At 39.4% G+C, this 19,696-nt stretch overlaps 1 protein-coding gene and 1 long non-coding RNA gene across 4 annotated transcripts in view; one reads left to right on the top strand and one right to left on the bottom strand.

The window, feature by feature from the left end:
- Positions 1-19,696, bottom strand: part of MAP3K20 (mitogen-activated protein kinase kinase kinase 20) — a 158,238-nt gene that overhangs the window by 57,387 nt on the left and 81,155 nt on the right. For all 3 annotated transcript variants that reach the window (XM_053918785.2, XM_053918786.1, XM_024561483.4), the window contains exons 6-9: positions 17,929-17,957; positions 17,678-17,815; positions 8,554-8,640; positions 691-765 (exon numbers count right to left, since the gene is read on the bottom strand). In XM_053918785.2, coding sequence (XP_053774760.1) covers positions 691-765; positions 8,554-8,640; positions 17,678-17,815; positions 17,929-17,957 — 329 coding nt within the window. The remainder of the gene's footprint in view (positions 1-690; positions 766-8,553; positions 8,641-17,677; positions 17,816-17,928; positions 17,958-19,696) is intronic.
- On the top strand, positions 11,337-13,572 carry LOC123479813 (uncharacterized). The gene is made up of 4 exons (XR_006655564.2): positions 11,337-11,426; positions 12,493-12,632; positions 13,134-13,246; positions 13,334-13,572. It is a non-coding gene; the product is annotated as an uncharacterized lncRNA (long non-coding RNA).

The following is a 19,696-nucleotide window of genomic DNA, read 5'->3' as shown; positions in this document are numbered from 1 at the left end:
ATGTGATAACCACATGAAAGCCTAAGTTTTGGAATTTCTCCAACTCTATTGTGATGGCCTAAAAAACATCACTGAAAGTGGACAGGAAGTGTGTGTCAAAATCTCATGAAGTGCTACTTCTGGTCTTCAGTTAGAAAGGCAATAGAGTATAGGGGTTAAGAGCAGGGACTTCCGTCAGATGGCTTGGGTTCATGTCCAGGCCCACAACTTAGCAGCAGTGTGGCCTTGAGCTCATTACTTAACCACTTTGTGCCCTGATTCTTCATCTATGAAATGGGGATCCCGACAGTACCTATTTCACAGAGCTATTCTGAGGAATAAACGAGTTAATATACATAAGGTATTTGGAACAGTGCCTGACACATAACAAACACTGCATGCTAGTCATCTTTATAACATGAAGGTGCAATAGTTATTATTAAAGGTTAAAAAGAAAGAAACAAACTTCTCTTTATTGAGTCAAAAATATCATAGTGCTATAAGAAAGAGCCAATATTATTGAGTTTCTAGGATCAAGATAAGCAGATACCAACAAAAAGCCTGAACAGTCAACCTGGAGAACAGAGGCGGCAGTCCGGCTTTGCATTGCAATGGACTGTGTTATTAGCCCATTTTAAAAATTCAAAGCCCAACAAACAAGTGAAATTTCAGAATTCTGAACAACAGCGGCAACAAAAAATATATACATACCTTGGCATCAGCTTCCCAACACTGATGTAACAGTTCAGCAAAGCTTCTGGGGCAACTGCTGGGAATGGTTAATCTCTACAACACAGAAAGTATAAACAAAATAAAGTGTAGAGATTTATTTATTAAGGAAAGCAAATACTAATTAAAGGGTCATAAAAGAAGGCATTAAGTTTAAATTTTCCATTGATTAATATATGGCAGGTGAGAGTTTATGTTTGGATTCATAATATCTACTCTCTAAAGATACAGTTTTTTAAAAAATCATATTTTATTGATTGTGCTATTACAGTTGTCTCAATTTTTCCCCCTTTGCCCCCCTTAGCCCCAAGCCCCCCACTCTCTCCGGCAATCCCCACAACATTGATTACATCCACGGGTCATGCATATAAGTTCTTTGGCTACTCCATTTCCTATACTGTACTTTACAGTTCTGTGACTTTCTGTAACTAGTAATTTGTACTTCCTTTTTTTAAAAAAATTCATTTGTTTTTAGAGAGAGGGGAAGGGAGGGACAAAGAGAGGGAAATAAACATCAATGTGTGGTTGCCTCTTGCATGCCTCCTACTGGGGACCTGGCCCACAACCCAGGCATGTGCTCTGACTGGGTATCGAACTGGTGACCCTTTTGTTTGCAGGCCAGCACTCAATCCACTGAGTCACACCAGCCAGGGCCCAATTTGTACTTCTTAATCCCCTTACCTCATCACCCATTCCCCTACACCCCATACTCCCCACCCTTCTGGCACCCATCAAAATGATCTCCATATCCATGAATCTGTCTCTGTTTTTATTTGCTACGTTTGCTTTTTAGATTTAATTGTTGATAGATATGTATTTATTGCCATTGTATTGTTCAGTTTTAATCTTTTTCTTAAGTCCCTTTCACATTTTATATAATAATGAACTGCTTTCATTTTTTCTTGTCTTGGAAGCTCTTTATCTGCCCTTCGATTCTAAATCATAGCTTTGCTGGGTAGAGCAATCTTGGCTGTAGGTCCCTGCTTTTCCTGACTTTGAATATGTCCTACCAATCCCTTCTAGCCTACAAAGACTCTTGAGAAATCAGCTGAAAGTCTTATGGAAACTCCCCTATAGGTAACTAACCTCTTTTCTCTTGCTGCTTTTAAGATTCACTCTTTATCTTTAACCTTTGGCATTTTAATTATGATGTGCCTTGGAGTGGGCCTCTTTGCATACACCTTGCTTTGGACTCCGTGCTTCCTGGACTTGCATGTCTATTTCCTTCACCAAATTAGGGAAGTTTTCTGTCATTATTTTTTCAAATAGATTTCTAGTTTCTTGCTCTTTCTCTTCTCCTTCTGGCACCCCTATGATGTAAATGTTGGAACGCTTGAAATTGTCCCAGAGGCTGCTTACATTATTATTGTTTTTTTGGATTCTTTTTTCTTCTTGTTGTTCTGATTGGTTGTTTTTTTTTGCTTCCTTATGTTCTCTAATATTGATTTGATTTTTGGCTTTACTGGTGTTTCCCTGTAAATTGCTTTTTATTTCAATTAGTGAATCCTTCATTTCTGACTAGATTTTTTTTTATGCTATTGAGGTCCTCACTAAGTTCCTTGAGCATCCTTATAACCAGTGTTTTGAACTCTGCATCTGATAGATTGCTTATCTCCATTTCATTTTGTTCTTTTTCTGGAGTTTTAATCTGTTCTTTCATTTGGGCCACGTTTCTTTGTCTCCTCGTTTTGGCAGCCTCCTCGTGTTTGTTTCTATGTAGGGCTGCTATAACATCCTGTCTTAGTAGCCTGGCCTAATGTAGTAAGTGTACTGTAGTGTCCAGTGGCACAGCCTCTCCCATCACCCAAGCTGTGTACTCAAGGTGCACCCTTTGTGGGGGCTGAGTATACCCTCCTCTTGTAGTTGAGCCTTGGTTGTTGTTGGCAGGTCAATGAGAGGGATTTACCCAGGCCAATCAGCTGCAAGGACTGGTTGTGACCACTGACCATCAACCTCCGCCCTCTGTAGGGGATCAGCTGTGTGGGGGCAAGGTGGTGGTGCTCCAACATGGTCTGTAGCTGTCCACTGGGTGTGCAGGCTCTGAAGTTTCCCAGGTGGTGCAGGCCAAGGTCTGCCCCTACCTGTGTTCTGGTTGGAGACACCCCGCATGAGCTATAGAGTAGTCTGAGATGGCTGCTACTTGTGCTGGGCTTGGAGATTCCCAGGCAAAGCCAAGGCTGTGAATCTAGGCTGGCTGCTGCTAGTGGTTGGGCTGGGGCCACTCAGCAACAGGTACAGGGATTGGGGGCTCATTGAAGCTGGCTGTTGCTTGAGAGGATTTAGGAAGTTGTTGAAGCATGAGCCAACACCAGTCATTCATATGGAAAAGTCTCTGTTAACAGCTTGGGTGGGCCAGAGTCTAAGGGGATCTTCAGGGCAGGGCAAACAGTGTTAGCCAGGTTGATGAATCTCAGATATGACACCTGCCTGCCAGCTCTGTGGTTCTGTGGGGGGAGGGTTCAGAAAAGGGACAACGGCCTCTGCCCACCCTTCTGTCTGAGAGAAAACTGTCTCCAGCTCCTGCCTTGATGTGAGACACTTCAGTTCCTCCCTGTGTTCCACTGGTGCCTTTCAAGCCACTACCCTGGTGCTGGAGCTCAGAGGGAGTAAATCTGAGTAAGTCTATGTGTGGGTTCTTTAAGGGGAACTGCTTGGGATTCCATTAGTTTCTTCTACCGATTCAATCCCTGCTGGTTTTGCAGCCAGAAGTTATGAGGACTTATCTTCCTGGCACTGGAACCCTGGGGTGTGGGGCCTGGTGTGGGGCCGGGACTCCTCACTCCTGATATATGCCTCCTGAATTTTTATCCACCACACATGGATGTGGGACCAGTCCATTCCACATCCTTGCACCTCCTACCAGTCTGGATGAATGTGGTTTCTTTAATTCCATAGTTGTCAAAACTTCCATTTGACTTGATTCCTGATGGTTCTGAGTGATGGCTGTTCTATATTTTAGTTGTAATTTTGATGTGGTTGTGCAAGGGGGTGAGCTGTGTTTACCTATGCTCCCATCTTGTCCCAGAAGTCTGTGTTACTATGGACACTTATACCTCTAGAGAAGAATCACAGTGGATGGAGAATCAGGTTCAGCACAACAAATACTTTACATATAGAATCAAGTCTAAAAGAAAGTATGGTAGGAAGGGGGCAAGTTTGAACTTAAATACAAAATCTAAAATCACAAATCTATCACAGCACTTTTTATAGACAATATTGTATAGTGAAATATGCAAACAGGCCAGGCAGCTCAGAAACTAGTTCAGCTTTGGAGGCAGACTGGCAACTGTGAGAACATAACATCTTCATTACAGACAATCACGGAGATAATTTCAATGAAGTGTGCCTTCTGCCGCCGGTAAACAGGACATTCTGAATGTATGATTCATTATGACTCAGTTTTAGTCAAACTCATGAACTGTAAGGACCTGATACAACAAAGATTATAATGTAAGGATCAGTCTTGTTCTAACATTCTACAATAGTATTTCTCATAGAACATGTAATGCTCATAGGGGCTATTTAGAAATCTATAGAGGCATTTTTGTTTGTTTTAAAACTGGTAGGTTGCACCTGGAGTAGGTCAAGAATGTCTGCCTTCAATATACAGTAAAGTCCTCCACGAAGAACTCTCTTACATTCCATCAAACTTCAAAAGCCCCATGTGCATTCATGTAAGTCCAATAAGCAAGCAATGAGGTTTACAATTTTCTGAGCCTAGAATCTAACTCTGACTTACAAATAAACACGAAGTATATTTTGAATGGCTTTTAAATACACTGAACTCCTAAGAATGCAACTACCAAATAAAATAAATCAAGGGCCAATTGAGTTTTGCATTATTCATAACCTAACTAAAATTTTGGAAATCTGTTACCAACAACAATGTTGCTCACGCATGAGAGTGAAGTCATTAACCCAACACTACTCTGCAACTGTAGCTGATGAAGTCTACTTACGCAGAGGGGCAAGTGCCCAAAACCGCTCCATAATCTACTGTGGTCCTGCCTGAGCATTTACACATTGCAATACATATTTCATTAATTTCTTCTTTATATGGCAGTTAGAGCATTATACTGACTTAGAATACAATGTGTGTAGGTAGGTTGTATTACCTCTGAATTCATTTCAGGCAAGTAGATGGGGTGTAAACCGGCTGCTACAAAAAGGACACTGAGTGTGATGGAGTTGAGATCTGCTGCATTAACAAGGACTGAGAACATCTATTCCCCAGTATTGTTTGCCAAAGGACTTTTACAAATAAGAAACTTAAAGCTTAACTGAGTGGGATTTGGGGGAGGCGATGTGTAAAACTAGAAAAACAGTTGTCTTGGCAAGAAAACAGGCAATCTATATTTGGAATTACAGATAACTTTATAAGCAAAATAAAACAAAATAAAATTAAAAAATCCTCTCCATGCTAAGCATTTTTTAACTTCTAGCCTTGTTATTTCATAGAATAGCATACAGTGGAATAAACTATATTATTACTTTACTGTAATGTGAACTGGAACCTTTTGATGGAGGTTAAAAGAAAAATCAAGTGTTTACTTTAAAAAAATATAAGATGGTTGGGAGAGGCAACTATTAAAACAAACAGTAGTTGCAATTATGCAACTGAATGTACCTCATGTGTAATGAATAATAATATTTCATAAAGGATAACATTTGCAATACTACTTTATCTGAACATTTTTTCTGAGAACTGAAATCTGAAAGGATGAATATGGATATTGATCATTTCTACCATCTTTTCTTACTGTTAAGCTTTTAGACACCGTATCTGAGACATTGTGCAGGGAGACATAATTAATTTAAATGACCTGACATGGCTGTCAAATACCAGTTAAATCTAGACTGAGACACTTTATATAAGTGATTATTTTGGTGCATTAAAAAACACCAAAGATCATAGTCTCTTTTGCAGACCACTTTCTATATAAGATGCAAAAATTATTTTTTCAGTCAAGCTTACTACCTTTTTCTAAAGTATAGCCAAGAACAATTACTTAAGTTTTTTTGAGGATTTCCATGTTAAACAAGAATAGTAGTTTTGCTACTTAGAGCAAAACCCATTTTATATGGGAGTCTAAGCATTTATAAAGATAAAAATTATGCTGCCAGAACATTCTGAATGACCTGAGTTTTCTGTTAATGACGAAGACAAATATATGTATCTTTTACATTTAAAAAATGTATTAGTAATGCTGTCTCGATTTCATGCCCTCTATAAGGGTTCGCTGTTTGCTTTGTCAAATTTAACAGTGCTTTATGCATCTAGTTTTAACACTATTTAACATTAGTTAAAATTATTGTTTAAAGATCTTCATTATGCCAGGTTTAGAAGCAAAGACCTTCAGATATAATTTTTAGAAAACACTGATTTTCCTATAGATGCAAAATGCAGTCTTAAATGGAGGAACCAAATAAGGTCTACAGTGTAGTTAAGAGTAATGTATCAACGTCAATTCCCAGGTTTTGTAGTATACTGTACCTACGTGTCACCAGTGGGGAAGCTGAGGGAAGAGTACACAGAATTCTTTGCAATATTTTTGTAACTTCCTGAGTCTCATTTTTTTTTAGAATACAGTGTTAACATGAAAAGGTAACCCTAATACTTGGATATCAGTACATTCTAGGGTGACGGTTCACATTTGAAATGTCTCTCTGAAAGTTTAAACATACAATCCTTTGTTTAAATGGGGCCAGTTAAAAAAAATACAGCTTTGTCTTTTTAACTCAATAACCCAAGACATCTTCTTGAATGACAATGGAAACTATATTTATACCTAATTTTCATATATTTGACAAATAAATATTATTCAGAATAAGAATAGATAGGTAAGTTTCCTTGTAATACCCAATTTTCCTGAAGTTCATTAGGAAATTGAGAAAACTTATTTCACCATGTGGGGTTTTTTTCCAACTTACTGGTATATTTAATAAATATAGTATGGGAGATATTTGAGTAGCCTACATCAGTTATTAGCTGATCTTAAGATAGATCACTTCATGGGTAAAACAGTGCCCTCTGCTTTAGGGGATCCCTGGGGAGAAGGGGGAGATGGCCTCCTTGCATACATGTTGAAGAGGTTCTGAAGGTTATTTATGGGTGATTCTCAACCCTCAAGTCAATTATCCAAAGGTACCTTCTCAATTCATTTTTCTCTTCAGCTTTAAAATTCCTTGATGGACACTCCAATGTTTTGAAAATGCTTTAGAGTTATACCTATTCTGCCATCCCTTAGATAAAATGTTACTTAAAAATATTATTTATTGTCTTATACATATTTGGAGGGTCCAGTTAGCTTTAAAAAAAAGTTTATCTTGACACAAGGTAGAGGGAAAAAATGTCAAGTGCTCTGCCCCAAAGTCAACAGAAGGTCAATAATTTTCTCCACTCTCATTTGTAAACCTAGAACCAAGTAACTAATCATTTCACTGGCAAAATAAACAGAACAGAAACAAGTGGTTCTCATATCATGAAAATATCAGTTCTCCTGCATGTGAGGTCTGATTTAATAGCACGCCAGGAATGACTCTCACATCTAATTAAAACAGAGCAGCTCCTGTGAAACAATGAGTAAGACACATTCTTGAATATAACTCCTCATTTTCCTTACACTGGCAGCTCTCTCTCGTCAAGTTCAGCTATCATGAACATCTCATCCATCCTCAATGGCTCAGAAGACAAATTAATAACTCCAGATTATGTGGTCTAAAATATGGAAACTTGGTTTCTCTTAGTCAATAGCAGCTGTTTGATTCATCTCGTTTGCTCCTGCACATGGGGAGCAGATCAATCTAATTCTTTTAAAGCATTAAAAAGGGACTGTTTCTCTCTATATATTCACCTTTTGCAAATTATTTTATCCTCAGGTTACACTCTGACCTTTTGTGGAGGGCACAGATATGGTCTGGAAATGAAGAAGTTTTGTGAAATCAAGTTGTTTTGCATTGCAACGACAACTGTGTGCTTCCACGACGTGATCTAAGTTCTCATAATACCTTGATAGTGGATGCTTCATCCTTATGCTGAAAATTTCCATGGCTGTGCGTTTCAGTCACAATTTTAAACCTTTCAAAATGTAGTTGCTCCCTTTGATATGAATGTACCATGTTCTCTGATGTAGGCTCATAGGTCCAACTAACTGAAAGCCTCAATTTGTGGGAAGAAGAAAAGCGAGGCTGGGGACACAGCACAAACGGTGTTTACGCCACTGAAGTTCTTTTGAAATGGAAAGGCTCTGCATGAAGAAGCGAACAGTTATGCCACTGCCTCGCCAATTCCAGTGAGGAGCTCATCTTCAATGTAGTGTTCAACGTAGGTGGCAAAACTGTAATTTTTCCCTTTTTTGAAACTATTTTTTCTTCTTTTATTTTTGAAATTCTCATCTAAGCGACAGTTTCTTGTACTATAGTGACTCCTGCTGGGAGAGGTAAGTTGAAGTAGCTGAAGGTCTCTTACAGATATATCGACTCCCAGCCAGTAAAAAAGATGTCCTAAACGCAGGAGATGGAGTTAAACTGTTCCCCTACCTTGGACGCAATGGCTTCTTTCATCACTAAGAACAAACCCCTAGGTTTTACAATTGAGACTGAGAAACTAGTACAGTACTTGTACAATTTTTGATCTACAGCATCACGACGTGAAGCTGCAACAATTAGATGTAAAGGGTCCATTCATGAGGAATAACATCACTTTGACCCTTTGTGTTAGCTCCTACTGCTAATCTTTCCATAAGCGTGAACTTACTTTCAATTTGAAGAAGATGAAAAAGTCTTTTGCAAAACCCCAATACTGTTTTCTGATCTATGTACCTGAATGGAGAATCGTAGTCTTACCTCGTTTTTTTCCACTACAAGCCAAGCTACTTGTAATCCTTCCAAACCTTTAAAGGGGACCTCCCTTGTTAGCATCTCCCAGAGAACCTGGAACAAAAAGAAATGGAATTTTTATTCTTGTACTTTATATTTTTGGCATATTACTGAAACTTTATCTAACATTTAACTGCATCCAATTACCAGACACAACCAATCCCATCTGTGGGAACTTGGGCAAAACATACATATTCATGCACAGAACTCCTTCTACATATTATATACATTTTTAAAAATAAAAATTCCAGTTTAGAAATCAGAACATCTACAGCCAGACTTAAAATTTTATGAAACCAATGAACCTAAGTGATTACCTTCATCTTGTAAGTTATTAGAAGTCTCACATATTCCTATAGAAAAATTAGATTTTATATTTTACTAGACAAAGCTCTTTCTACCTTCAATCCCTGAAAAATTTCTCTATAAAATCAATAATAACTGTGAATTCAACCACATTTTTAGAGGTTCAATATGGTCTCATCATAGAAAGAAATAATCAAGCCCCAAATCCAAATCACTGGCGAAACCACTTACCCCATAATGGGCGTCCTTGCAAAATTATACCATTTAGATTTTGTGTTTAGGAGAAATCTCAAATGAGTTTGTCTCAGTGACTCATTTGTATCCACCTACAACATAATTTGTTAATACGATATTCTAAATGTAATACATACTTTATGTACACATACGGCTGAGTGTGTGTGTGTGTGTGTGTGTGTGTGTGTGAACTCATGTGTGTGTGTTCATCTCCCTGCAGCCTTGAGATCAGCATGATTAACAAATCTGTGCTGGCATGCCCAAAGAAAGCAAATTGATTTGGGGAAAGCTGAAAACAGCCAACGTTTTTGGTTTCATTTTAAACACTGAGTAATGGAGATTTTCACACCCAGTTACTTCCTCTATTTATACAAATGAGCATCAAAATTGGGTCTTCCAATACTTTGTGAAGTGCAAAAACAACTATGATTTTATCAATAATAATAAGAACCACTATCATTCATTGATTGATTATGTTCTATGTACTGTTAAACACTTTACACGTGTTATCAAGATTTGTATCAACCCACTGGAGAGATATAATTCTCATTTCATGGAAAAGGAAGCGAAGTCTTAAGGAAGTTAAATAAACTTGCCCAAAGACACCCAACTATCCAGCTGTCAAGGGGCAAATCTAGAAGAAGAACTTGCTGTCTCACCCTAAAGGTCAAGCTTAACCCCATCTGACTCTGGAGAAGGAAAAGCTGAAGCACAGGAGAACGTATGGCATGCCACATTTTAGGTATGGGGCCATGGCAGAAACAAATTCAGCAGTTTTGATTTAGATTTCTCTGGTTCCAAAAACAGAAACAAAAACAAGACCTTTCCGAGTAAGAATGTAGACTGAAGACACATACTGCGCTCAAGCAAATCCTATAAACCTTTAACTCTGTACCATTTCCTCAGCCAATGCTATTCGAGGCGTACATGTTATTCGAGTCATAACTTGTTAAATGAATTCTGGCAAATATGAAGATAATTAGCAGTAAAAGCAGGGAAATTGGCAGATGCTGCTCAAGCAGGATTAAAAAAATTTCACTGAAGCCTCTTTGGGCTTTTAATCAAGTGTGTAAGGTACTTCTTTCGAGGAGCTACTGAATAATTCCATTTGAGTAACAGAAGTGATTAGGAAAAGGTAAGGGGCATCCCAGAAGGGGACAATTCTAGCGAACACTGTAAGTAAAGGAAGGACGAGACAGGTAAGCAATCACACCTGACACACTGCCTGCACAGGGGACACTCTGCCTGAGACGGCTGAGCAGGAAACGCAGCCCCTCAATTTGTTGCAATTACCGCTCCCCTGGTGTTGGGGTCGGGGGTGGGGATGGGATATGAAGAGCAAGTAAATTAATGGACTTGACATTCCTAAGCAGAATGGGAATAGTGAATCAGCCTCAAATAAATCAAATGCACCAGACCCAAAACGTTCAGGTGAGCAGCCCTGCACCCCCTCCTCGTGGAGTGTGGCCTGCACGCACGATATATTGTGCATGTCCACACATGAAGATTGATTGGGTTTTGTGAGGTAAAATGCAAAACCAAGAGCTTAGGGGATAATACCAGAAAAAGATTTATGTCATTCTTTATTCCAAAATATGCAGCTGGAAAATGTCCAAAATCTAATAAGATCCTAGTTATATTTCTCTAAGAGTTCCAACTCTGGAAACGTAAGACGGTTTCATTTTGCCCCCTCTCCATGTGCTAGAGATCTACCACCGCTGAGGGAGCCACATGATGGAGGTTAGAATGGTCGGTCAAGAATGGCGTCATTAACCGCCTGGTTCTGAAGCTCAGATGAGGTCTCCAGGTTAATTCCAGTATCAGCCCATTTCCTGATTTCCTATTATTAATTCACCAGATTCAAGAATGTAAAAAAGTAGATGATATGAGATAGGACAACAGCTTTTTCTACACTAAACACAATGACATGAAGCACAAAAAAGTAACTCTGTTGAGGAAATCATTTGGAGGCCTAAAAAAAACTATGCCTGAAAATATCAGTTACGGGCATGCAGTCCAAACACTGTGATCTTTCCCCCTAAAAATATTTCCAACTTGTTTTATATTGAGACGTCCTCACATTCAAACTGCTCCCAAGGAAATTTTCTATTTTCAGTTTACGGAAGAGAAACTCGGGCAAGGCTGTGTACTTTCCCCGCCTTTTCCTCTACAAACAATGGAAAGGCGTTGCCTGAGCCGGGCCTGCTGCCGCACGGGGCTCGCAGACGAGTGGGGCAGAACCGCTCTCGTAAGCCACTCGATTTTTCAAACCTGGTTTTGGCTGAGAAGTTTCCAAAAAGGTAACGCTTTCTGCATTGTCAGGATAGCTTTGTTTTCAAAGAGTGTGCTCAGAAGGCTATTTCTTCCGATGATTTTTGCTTTATTTAAGTCTTTTTTTGTGGGTAACATATTAAACACTCTGAGTTTGGTCCCTTTAAGAGAAGTCACCAGAAGGAGGTAGAAACATCTCCCGTCTTACAAAATGGAGAGGGAAACAATTGCCTGCCTAGCAAAGTGTGCCAGCTGAGAAGGAAGGATCACAAGACCCATTCCTGGCATTTGCAGTCCATTTATTTTAGGGCTGGTTAGTCTTTCCATGTGTTAAGAAGCAACAGGATAAGCAAGCTGGGGAGGGCTAGGGACTTTCATAATAGTAGGGGCTAAATTCCTACAGCAAGTCTTGAGAAAAATAAAAAAATCAAAAGCAAAAACATACTGGGATTTCTGGGGTGGTTTCCAAAACTGACACCTTTTAAAAATGGCCTTACACATCTGTGTGTGATTTCTCTGTGTGTGGCTCCATGGGCAGGACAGAGTTTTAATAAATTATGGGATGATTTATGCAAAGAGATGTTCCTACTGAGAAATGAGTCCTGGCTACTCACCTATTTTTGAAAGGACATCAAAAATTCTAAATCAAAAAGTCTAAATAACCACACTGCTTTCCTAGCTAGGTATCATTTTCAAAGTTTGTACACGACACACTTCTGACCCCAAACCAACGTGGCCCCGACCATACCAATGTGCTGTCCTGCTCTGTTAGGCGACACCCACTTTGAACATGTGATACATTCTTTGTTTTTAATAAAAATTGTGATTGTTTAAACAAAAAGCCTGTGGAAAGCAGGCCTTGTACTTTTTCACTAATTGGTGTTTATCTAGAACAGAATGTGAGAAAGGGTCAAAATTAAATAAAATCCGGAATTTCCACTTATAATTGAATTAGGTTTTGTGCACTTTTCTGAACGGAATTCTGCCTATACAGCTATGGGGTAACAATAACCAGCACTCTCGTCAATACAGTAAAACAGAAGCTGTTTTAGAAAAAACCAGATTCACTGAAAAGGCATTTTTTGTTTTCACCAGCTGAAAGAACACTCTAACGTGGACATGGACTTGCTGTTCCAAAGCACGTGACTGGGGCAAACGGGGCTGGAGAGCAGCATCTGGTACGGAATGGAGGGCAGCCTGGGAACATGCAGGCACTGGCCATACAGTTTGCGGGAGTAAGTTACTTCACTGAGCCACGTATTACGCATGTGTTAAATCCCTCAAAACAAAACAAAGGCAGGGTCAGTAAACAAGTGGGAAACCCAATTCCCAAAGAGAACTGCTGAGGCCCGCCTGCTGAAAAGCAGGGCACAGTCACTTAAAAGAAAGCTTTTAACTAACCTAAACTAAACATTGGCAGCTTCAGAAAGGTGATTCAAACTATGTTTAATATGAGGCATCAATGGAAATGAGTGAAAAGGGTTCTAAGTTAATATAGGAAAAAACCACCTCTCAACGTCTTTGAAGGTTTACATGTGAAGAGGGATTTGTTTTTTCTTGGTTATTGCAACTAAGATTCTACTTTACCTAAGGAAAAGCAGGTGGGTGCATTTCACACCAGAGTCCTGGGCAACTTTAAGGGTTTAGAAGAGGCAGTGCGAAGTCTGTTTTCATAAACGGAGTAATATTAAGACCAAAATTTCACTCTATACAAAACTCACACTTATGTCTTTCAGGTCATAAACTCCTGAGATCAGGAAATTCCAAGACTTGGAGAGTATTTTAAAAATAAAAGTACTGCATGAGAACTCGAGGAGCGCTAAAATCAGCCTCAACAGTCTTAATTCATGTAAGTGTGCGAAATAATTTAAAAACTTTAACCACCTAAATATATTTAAATATACAGATATGTATTGATATATATTTATATGCATAGGCACGGGAAAGCAGTGAGGCTGCGTCTCCCGTGGGGTCACGCTGCGCTGTTCTTCGTCCGTGTTGCTCAGCTTCCAGTCCCCCTTGTTCCACAGAGGGGTCTGCAAATTGTGGCCTGCTGAAAATGCAAACTGGGTCTAACATTTTTATTTTTATTTTATTTTATTTTTTCATTCTAACATTTTTAAAGGGTTGTAAAAAATGCAATAAAGACTATATGTGGCCCTCAAAGTCTAAAATATTTACTATCTGGTCCTTTATACACAAATTTTGCTGGCTCCTGTTCCACAGGATACAGTGAGACACTGGTTCCAAGAAGCAGGCAAAGTCAAATTGAAATTACCCTAAGTTGATGGCTAGCACAGTGTCCAACACAATAAGTAGATTTTTGCTTAAAAACGAAGGACCAGGCAGAGTTCTGGCCAAGATACAGGTGTAGGTAGAAATGCTTCGCTCCCTTGCACAACCAAAAGGAGGATAATGACCAATTTAAAAACAATAAACTACCAGAACTGCCAGAAAAATCAAACTGCATGGAACTCCCGACAACCATGGAGTTAAAGAAACATTCATCCAGACAGGTAGGAGTGGCGGAGACAAGCAGCTAGGTGGAGAGTACCTGCGGTAAGGCAGCAGACTGTGCAGGAGAGGCAGGTCTGGCTGTCCTGAAACTAAAGACTCAAAACCTCTGTCTATAAAACCCTGTAGTGGTTTCAGAGGCAGGAGAAACTCCCGGTCTCACAGGAGAGTTTGTTGGAGGGACCCACGGGATCCTATAATATATACAAACTCACCCACCTGGGAATCACCACCTGAAAGGGCACAATCCTCTTGTGGGAAGCAATGGGAAGTGACAGAAAGTGGGGCTAGAGCAGAGTGAGCAAGTGGCATTGTCCCCTCTCTGAGCACTCCCCCACAGACAGCACCACAACGCAGCAAACAGGGTTGCTCTGCCCTGACGAATATCTAAGGCTCTGCCCCTTACAACATAACAGGTTTGCAGAGACAAAGAAATATGGCCCAAATGAAAAGAACAGATCAAAACTCCAGAAAAAAGAGCTAAGTGACAAGCAGATAGGCAACTTGTCGGATGTAGAGTTCAAAACACTGGTAATTAGGATGCTCATAGAAATGACTGAATTCAGTTGCAAAATGAAAGAAGAAATGAAGGCTATACGAAATGAAATAAAGGAAAATATACAGGGAACTAACAGTGAAGGGAAAGCAATCAGGACTCAAATCAACAATTTGGAACAAAACGAAGAAATAAACATCCAACCTGAACAGAATGAAGAAACAAGAATTCAAAAAAAATGAAGAGAGGCTTAGGAGACTGTGGGACAGCTTTAAGCACTCCAATATCCAAATCATAGGGGTGCCAGAAGGAGAAGAGGAAGAACAAGAAATTGAAAACTTATTTGAAAAAATAATGAAAGAGAACTTCTCCAACCTGGCAAAGGAAATAGACTTCCAGGAAGTCCAGGAAGCCCAAAGAGTCCCAAAGAAATTGGACCCAAAGAGGAATACACTAAGGCACATCATCATTAAGTTACCCAAGATTAAAGATAAGGAGAGAATCTTAAAAGCAGCAAGAGAAGAGAGTTACCTACAAAGGAGTGCCCATTAGACTATCAGCTGATTTCTCAAAAGAAACCTTACAGGCAAGAAGGTGCTGGAAAGAACTGTTCAAAGTCATGAAAGGCAAGGACCTACATCCAAGATTACTCTATCCAGCAAAGCTATCATTTAGAGTGGAAGGGCAGATAAAGTGCTTTCTAGATAAGGTCAAGTTAAAGGAGTTCATCATCACCAAGCCCTTATTATATGAAATGTTAAAGGGACTTATCTAAGATATAGGAAAAGATCAAAAACTATGAAGGGTAAAATGACAACAAACTCACAACTATCAACAACTGAACCTAAAAAGCAAAAACAAAAACTAAGCAAACAACTAGAAATGAACAGAATCACAGAAATGGAGATCACATGGAGGATTATCAGTGGGAAGGGGGTGAGGGAGGATGGGGGGAAAGGTACAGATAATAAGAAGCATAACTGGCAGGCATAAAATAGACAGGAGGAGGTTAAGAATAGTATAGGAAACAGAGAAGACAAAGAACTTGTGTGTACGACCCATGGGCATGAACTAAGATGGGGGAATGCTAGAGGGCGGAGGTGGGGTAAAGGGCAGAGGGGGGAAAAATTGAGATAACTATAATAGCATAATCAATAAAATAGACTTGAAAAAATGAAGGAACTGTAGATGAGTGGATAAAACCACTATGGTATATTTACACAATGGAATACTACTCAGCTGTAAAACAGAAGAAAATCTTACCCTTTGCAACAGCATGGACGGACCCAGAGAACATTATGCTAAGTGAAATAAGCCACTCAGAGAAAGACAGATAACGTATGATCTCACTCACATGTGGAATCTAATGAATAAACTGAACTAACAACCAAAATAGAGACAGACTCATAGACAGAGAGCAGGCTGACAGTTGAGAGGGCTTCAGGGGACTATTGAGGGATCAAGCAAAAAGGAAAAAAAAGAGAAAGAGCTCATGGACACAAACAACAGTGTGGTAATTGCAGGGGGGAAGGAGGAGGTGGGTGGAGGTAGAAAGGGGGTATAGGAAGGGATAAATGGTCATAGGAAAAATACACTCAAAAATAAAATTTAAAAAAGATAAAATAAAAATTATGGCAACCCAAACAAAAAAATGAAGGAACATAACTTCATAAAAGAAAATAATCTCACAAAAAGTCTTAAACTGCAACAAATTCCCCCATTTTCAGGCTCCCTAGCAAGTGATTTGTAGGATGGTCAGAACGTAGTTACTTTTAACTTAGGGACCAGTTTCAGAATCTAGTCTCTTCAGGAACTTATGGTTTTTCCCACTTCCTTCAATGAGAATTATTTGATCATTGTTTATAATGGTTTATAGCCTTCATTCTTAGAAATACACAGAACCAAGGGAAAGCAGGTATTTGGCCTGATGCTACTATTGTCTTCCAACCTTTATAATTCTAGCCTTTGTCCAAAACATGTATTTCATTCTTGAAATGATTTTTTCCAACTGCCAACAAACTTCATCACTATATTAGATTAATTTGGTATTTACCAGATGTATTGTGATTTAGAAAAAGCTAGCCAACTGAAACAAGCCTAAAACATAACTAGTGAAGCTGGCAGTAAATACCTAGAAACTGATGAACTCTAAAGTAAAAGAAAGGAGTTTGACAATTTTGGTCTCCTCTTCTGCCTTCAGCTATCACCTTCATTTGAAAACAGAAGTTCAGGAAGAAGAAGCATGTTGATTTGGGCCAAAATTTGTCTGCATCTTTTCCCATTATTATGAAAACATCATTTTAAGAAGTAATAATATAAATGGAGAAAGCAGTATAACTGAAAGATGCGATGTGAAGACAGGGAGTTCCAAATACTATTTTGGACTTTTTAAAAAAGGATATACAACATTTTTAGGGATAACAAACTTATCCTCAAAAAAGGGCAACAAATGAATTCTTCCACCACCAGAGAACTACCCTGCCCATCTTCCTCTCGCATCCCACTACTTCCACCATTCCCCCCACTTCTTTCTCTGCTAATTCAGATATAATTTATTCCCCAGTCTGAACCTCCCCCTACCCCCAGAAGCCTCTGCTCCTTAGCTGATTCATTCCTGTGGTTTCTATTCCTTGAGCGTTCCCCCTACTCCTACATAATTCTATTCTGGTAACTACGTTGCTCTGTTGTTATTCTTGATCTCCTAGATTCGTGTTTCAGAGAGTCAGTCCTGCTTTCTAAGACTTGCAGCAGACACAAACAAGGCCATGTGCTAAACGCTAAGTACATTTTCTTCTGTACTTTCCAGAAAGTCACTGATCAGTTTAATAGTTGGCACTCAAAAATTTCCTGTTAATCAACAGGCTCTGTTTGGCAGATCTACTACTGGTTTTTAAATAGCTCATTACAATGAAGTCCGCTTCCAAATAACCCACACTACCACTGACATAGAGAGATATTCTACAGTCACGTGTCCACCCAGGAGAGCACTCTCCATAGGACTGCATCAGGCCCAACACCAGTTTAGTTCCATCTAAGTTGCCTCCTAGAAATGGCATTTTTTTTCTAACATAGGACATAATAGCTAAGATGCATAAAAGTGATCCAAGGAAACGTCATTGCCAAGTGTTCTCTCTGCTGCCGTAGCTCCTGGCGTTCCACCAGAAACAACATCATTGTCTTAAAACTGTGTTCAATTGTTGCATCCCGCTTCTGTAGGTGGTTTGCTTTTTGCATTTCTTTTAGCAAGCAAAAAATGAGACATGAACTCACCACACCGTAGGAATATGTGTCACAAGTTTCAGATACAGGGAGACTTTGGATAACTTCTGGAGCCATCCACGGGAAAGTTCCGACCAAGGACATGTGTGTTGTGTGGTTATGGAACCGAGAGGCACCAAAATCGCAGATCTGAGAAAACAGAAGTAAGTACCAACTTTATAATTAATGACTAATAAAAGACAGTCATAAAAAGCTACATCTGAAGTTAACAATTTTTTTTAAATTAAAAGAAACAGACCTACCTTCAACACCCCATCGGCAGCTATAACAACTAAAAAAAAAGATAAAAGATAAATTATGACAATCATCTCCTTTGAGTTACACTGAAAAAAATCATGAAGTTCTACTTCTGTCTTCTATATGGCATCGGGATAGGTAAAATCAAAGTAGTTACTACATTGAAAATTTTGAATAAAGGAGCTGACATTAAAACAAAAACAACTAATTCCATGAGGTGCTTAAAAAGGCTTCCAAGAGATTTATTTAAATCAAATGTAACTAACTGCCCAGCAAAAAGACATAGATTAGTACTAGTAAGGAGCACTGAATTTCAACTTGGATTCTACCACTAGACTGCCAACACGATACTGAGGACGTCGTTAGCATTATCACTGCACGGCTTATGTGTTTTTTCCTCACTATTGAAGAGTAATTTTCTTGAAGGCAGTGGCAATATTTATTCATTCATTTATTCATACATTCATTCATTTAACAAGTATTTGCTGAGTAAGGCCATGTCCTATGTCCTGGAATAAAAAGGTGAGCAACACTGGCATCGTCTCTGTGCTCTTGGAGCTTACAGCCTAATGGGCGAGACGATCAAACACATATCTGTAATAAAGTGGAATAAATTCTGTGGTGAGAGACACGGAGATTGCTGTGGAACTAACAAGCGGGGAGATCTAAGCCTAAGGAAGTCGGAAGAAGTTTCCTGGAAGACATGATGCTTAACCTAAGACCTGAAACCCAAACTGAGATTAACCAGAAATTGGAAAGCTGGGGGAGAAAAAGTAGTTTCCTCGGCAGAAGGAAGAGCCTTGCAAAAGGTCAGCAGAGAAGCTGGCACGCAATTTTGGAAGACATGGGCCAGCTCCAGAACAGCCTTTGAGAGAAACGGAAAGCCAGTGAATGACTTTTAGCGAAGGAACAAACGGTCCAAAGTGCAGCAGGGAGGGTACTCGGGAGAAGAACCGAACTAGAGGCAAAGAGATCGCTGTGTGTGCCGGCTGTAGTCCAAGAGAGGAGATGAGGATGCCACAGTAAGGCTGTGGCAAAGGACAGGAGACAGGAGAGAACTGGACCAAAGTCAAGAAACATGTAGGAGGCAGAATCAGCTGGGCCAGAAAAATGGGACATGGAGGGAGAAGGACTCAAGGATGAAATCAAATAAGGAGGTGTTACAGCATAATGGTTCGAGCTGGAGCTCTGGGATGGAGCTGTAATTTCTTTTCGTCTAATCCCTGGCTTAGGCAACTGGTACTGCCACTCCCTGAGAAAGGGAATACAAGAATTTTTTTTAGGGGGCAGAGAGAAGATGAAAAGATCAACTTGGACGCAACACATTTTAGGGTCACACAAAACGTCTGTGTGGCCGTGTCCAGTCAGCAGAGAGCTGTGTCATTTTGAAGCTGGGATCTGGTGGGAGTGTCACTATATATATGGGGCTTTCGTGGGAGAGAGGAATAAAAACGAAAAGGGAGAGAGGACCAGGACCCCGACAACTAACGGTTTTCAGCGTTTCTTCTGTAAGCCACACAGTGCCTTGAACGTGGCAGGTGATCAGTACTTACTAGCTGTTACCAATAACCTTGATAAGTGAAGGGAAAATAATCTTTGCATGATCTAATATACAGAAACAGGCTAAGAGTAAATGTGATACTATATATAGGCTATACACTATTTCAAATAAGAAATATAAATATTGTTAATACTATATTCAGTTATTTAAAAAAAACCCTTTACCTTGTCTCATTATAAAAGTGCTCATTTTTAAATATCTAAGATTATAAA

The sequence above is a fragment of the Desmodus rotundus genome, chromosome 2, assembly GCF_022682495.2.
Source record: "Desmodus rotundus isolate HL8 chromosome 2, HLdesRot8A.1, whole genome shotgun sequence".
Lineage (NCBI taxonomy): Eukaryota > Metazoa > Chordata > Mammalia > Chiroptera > Phyllostomidae > Desmodus > Desmodus rotundus.
The sequence above is the reverse complement of the archived record's forward strand: the minus strand, read 5'-3'. Positions and strand labels throughout refer to the sequence as shown.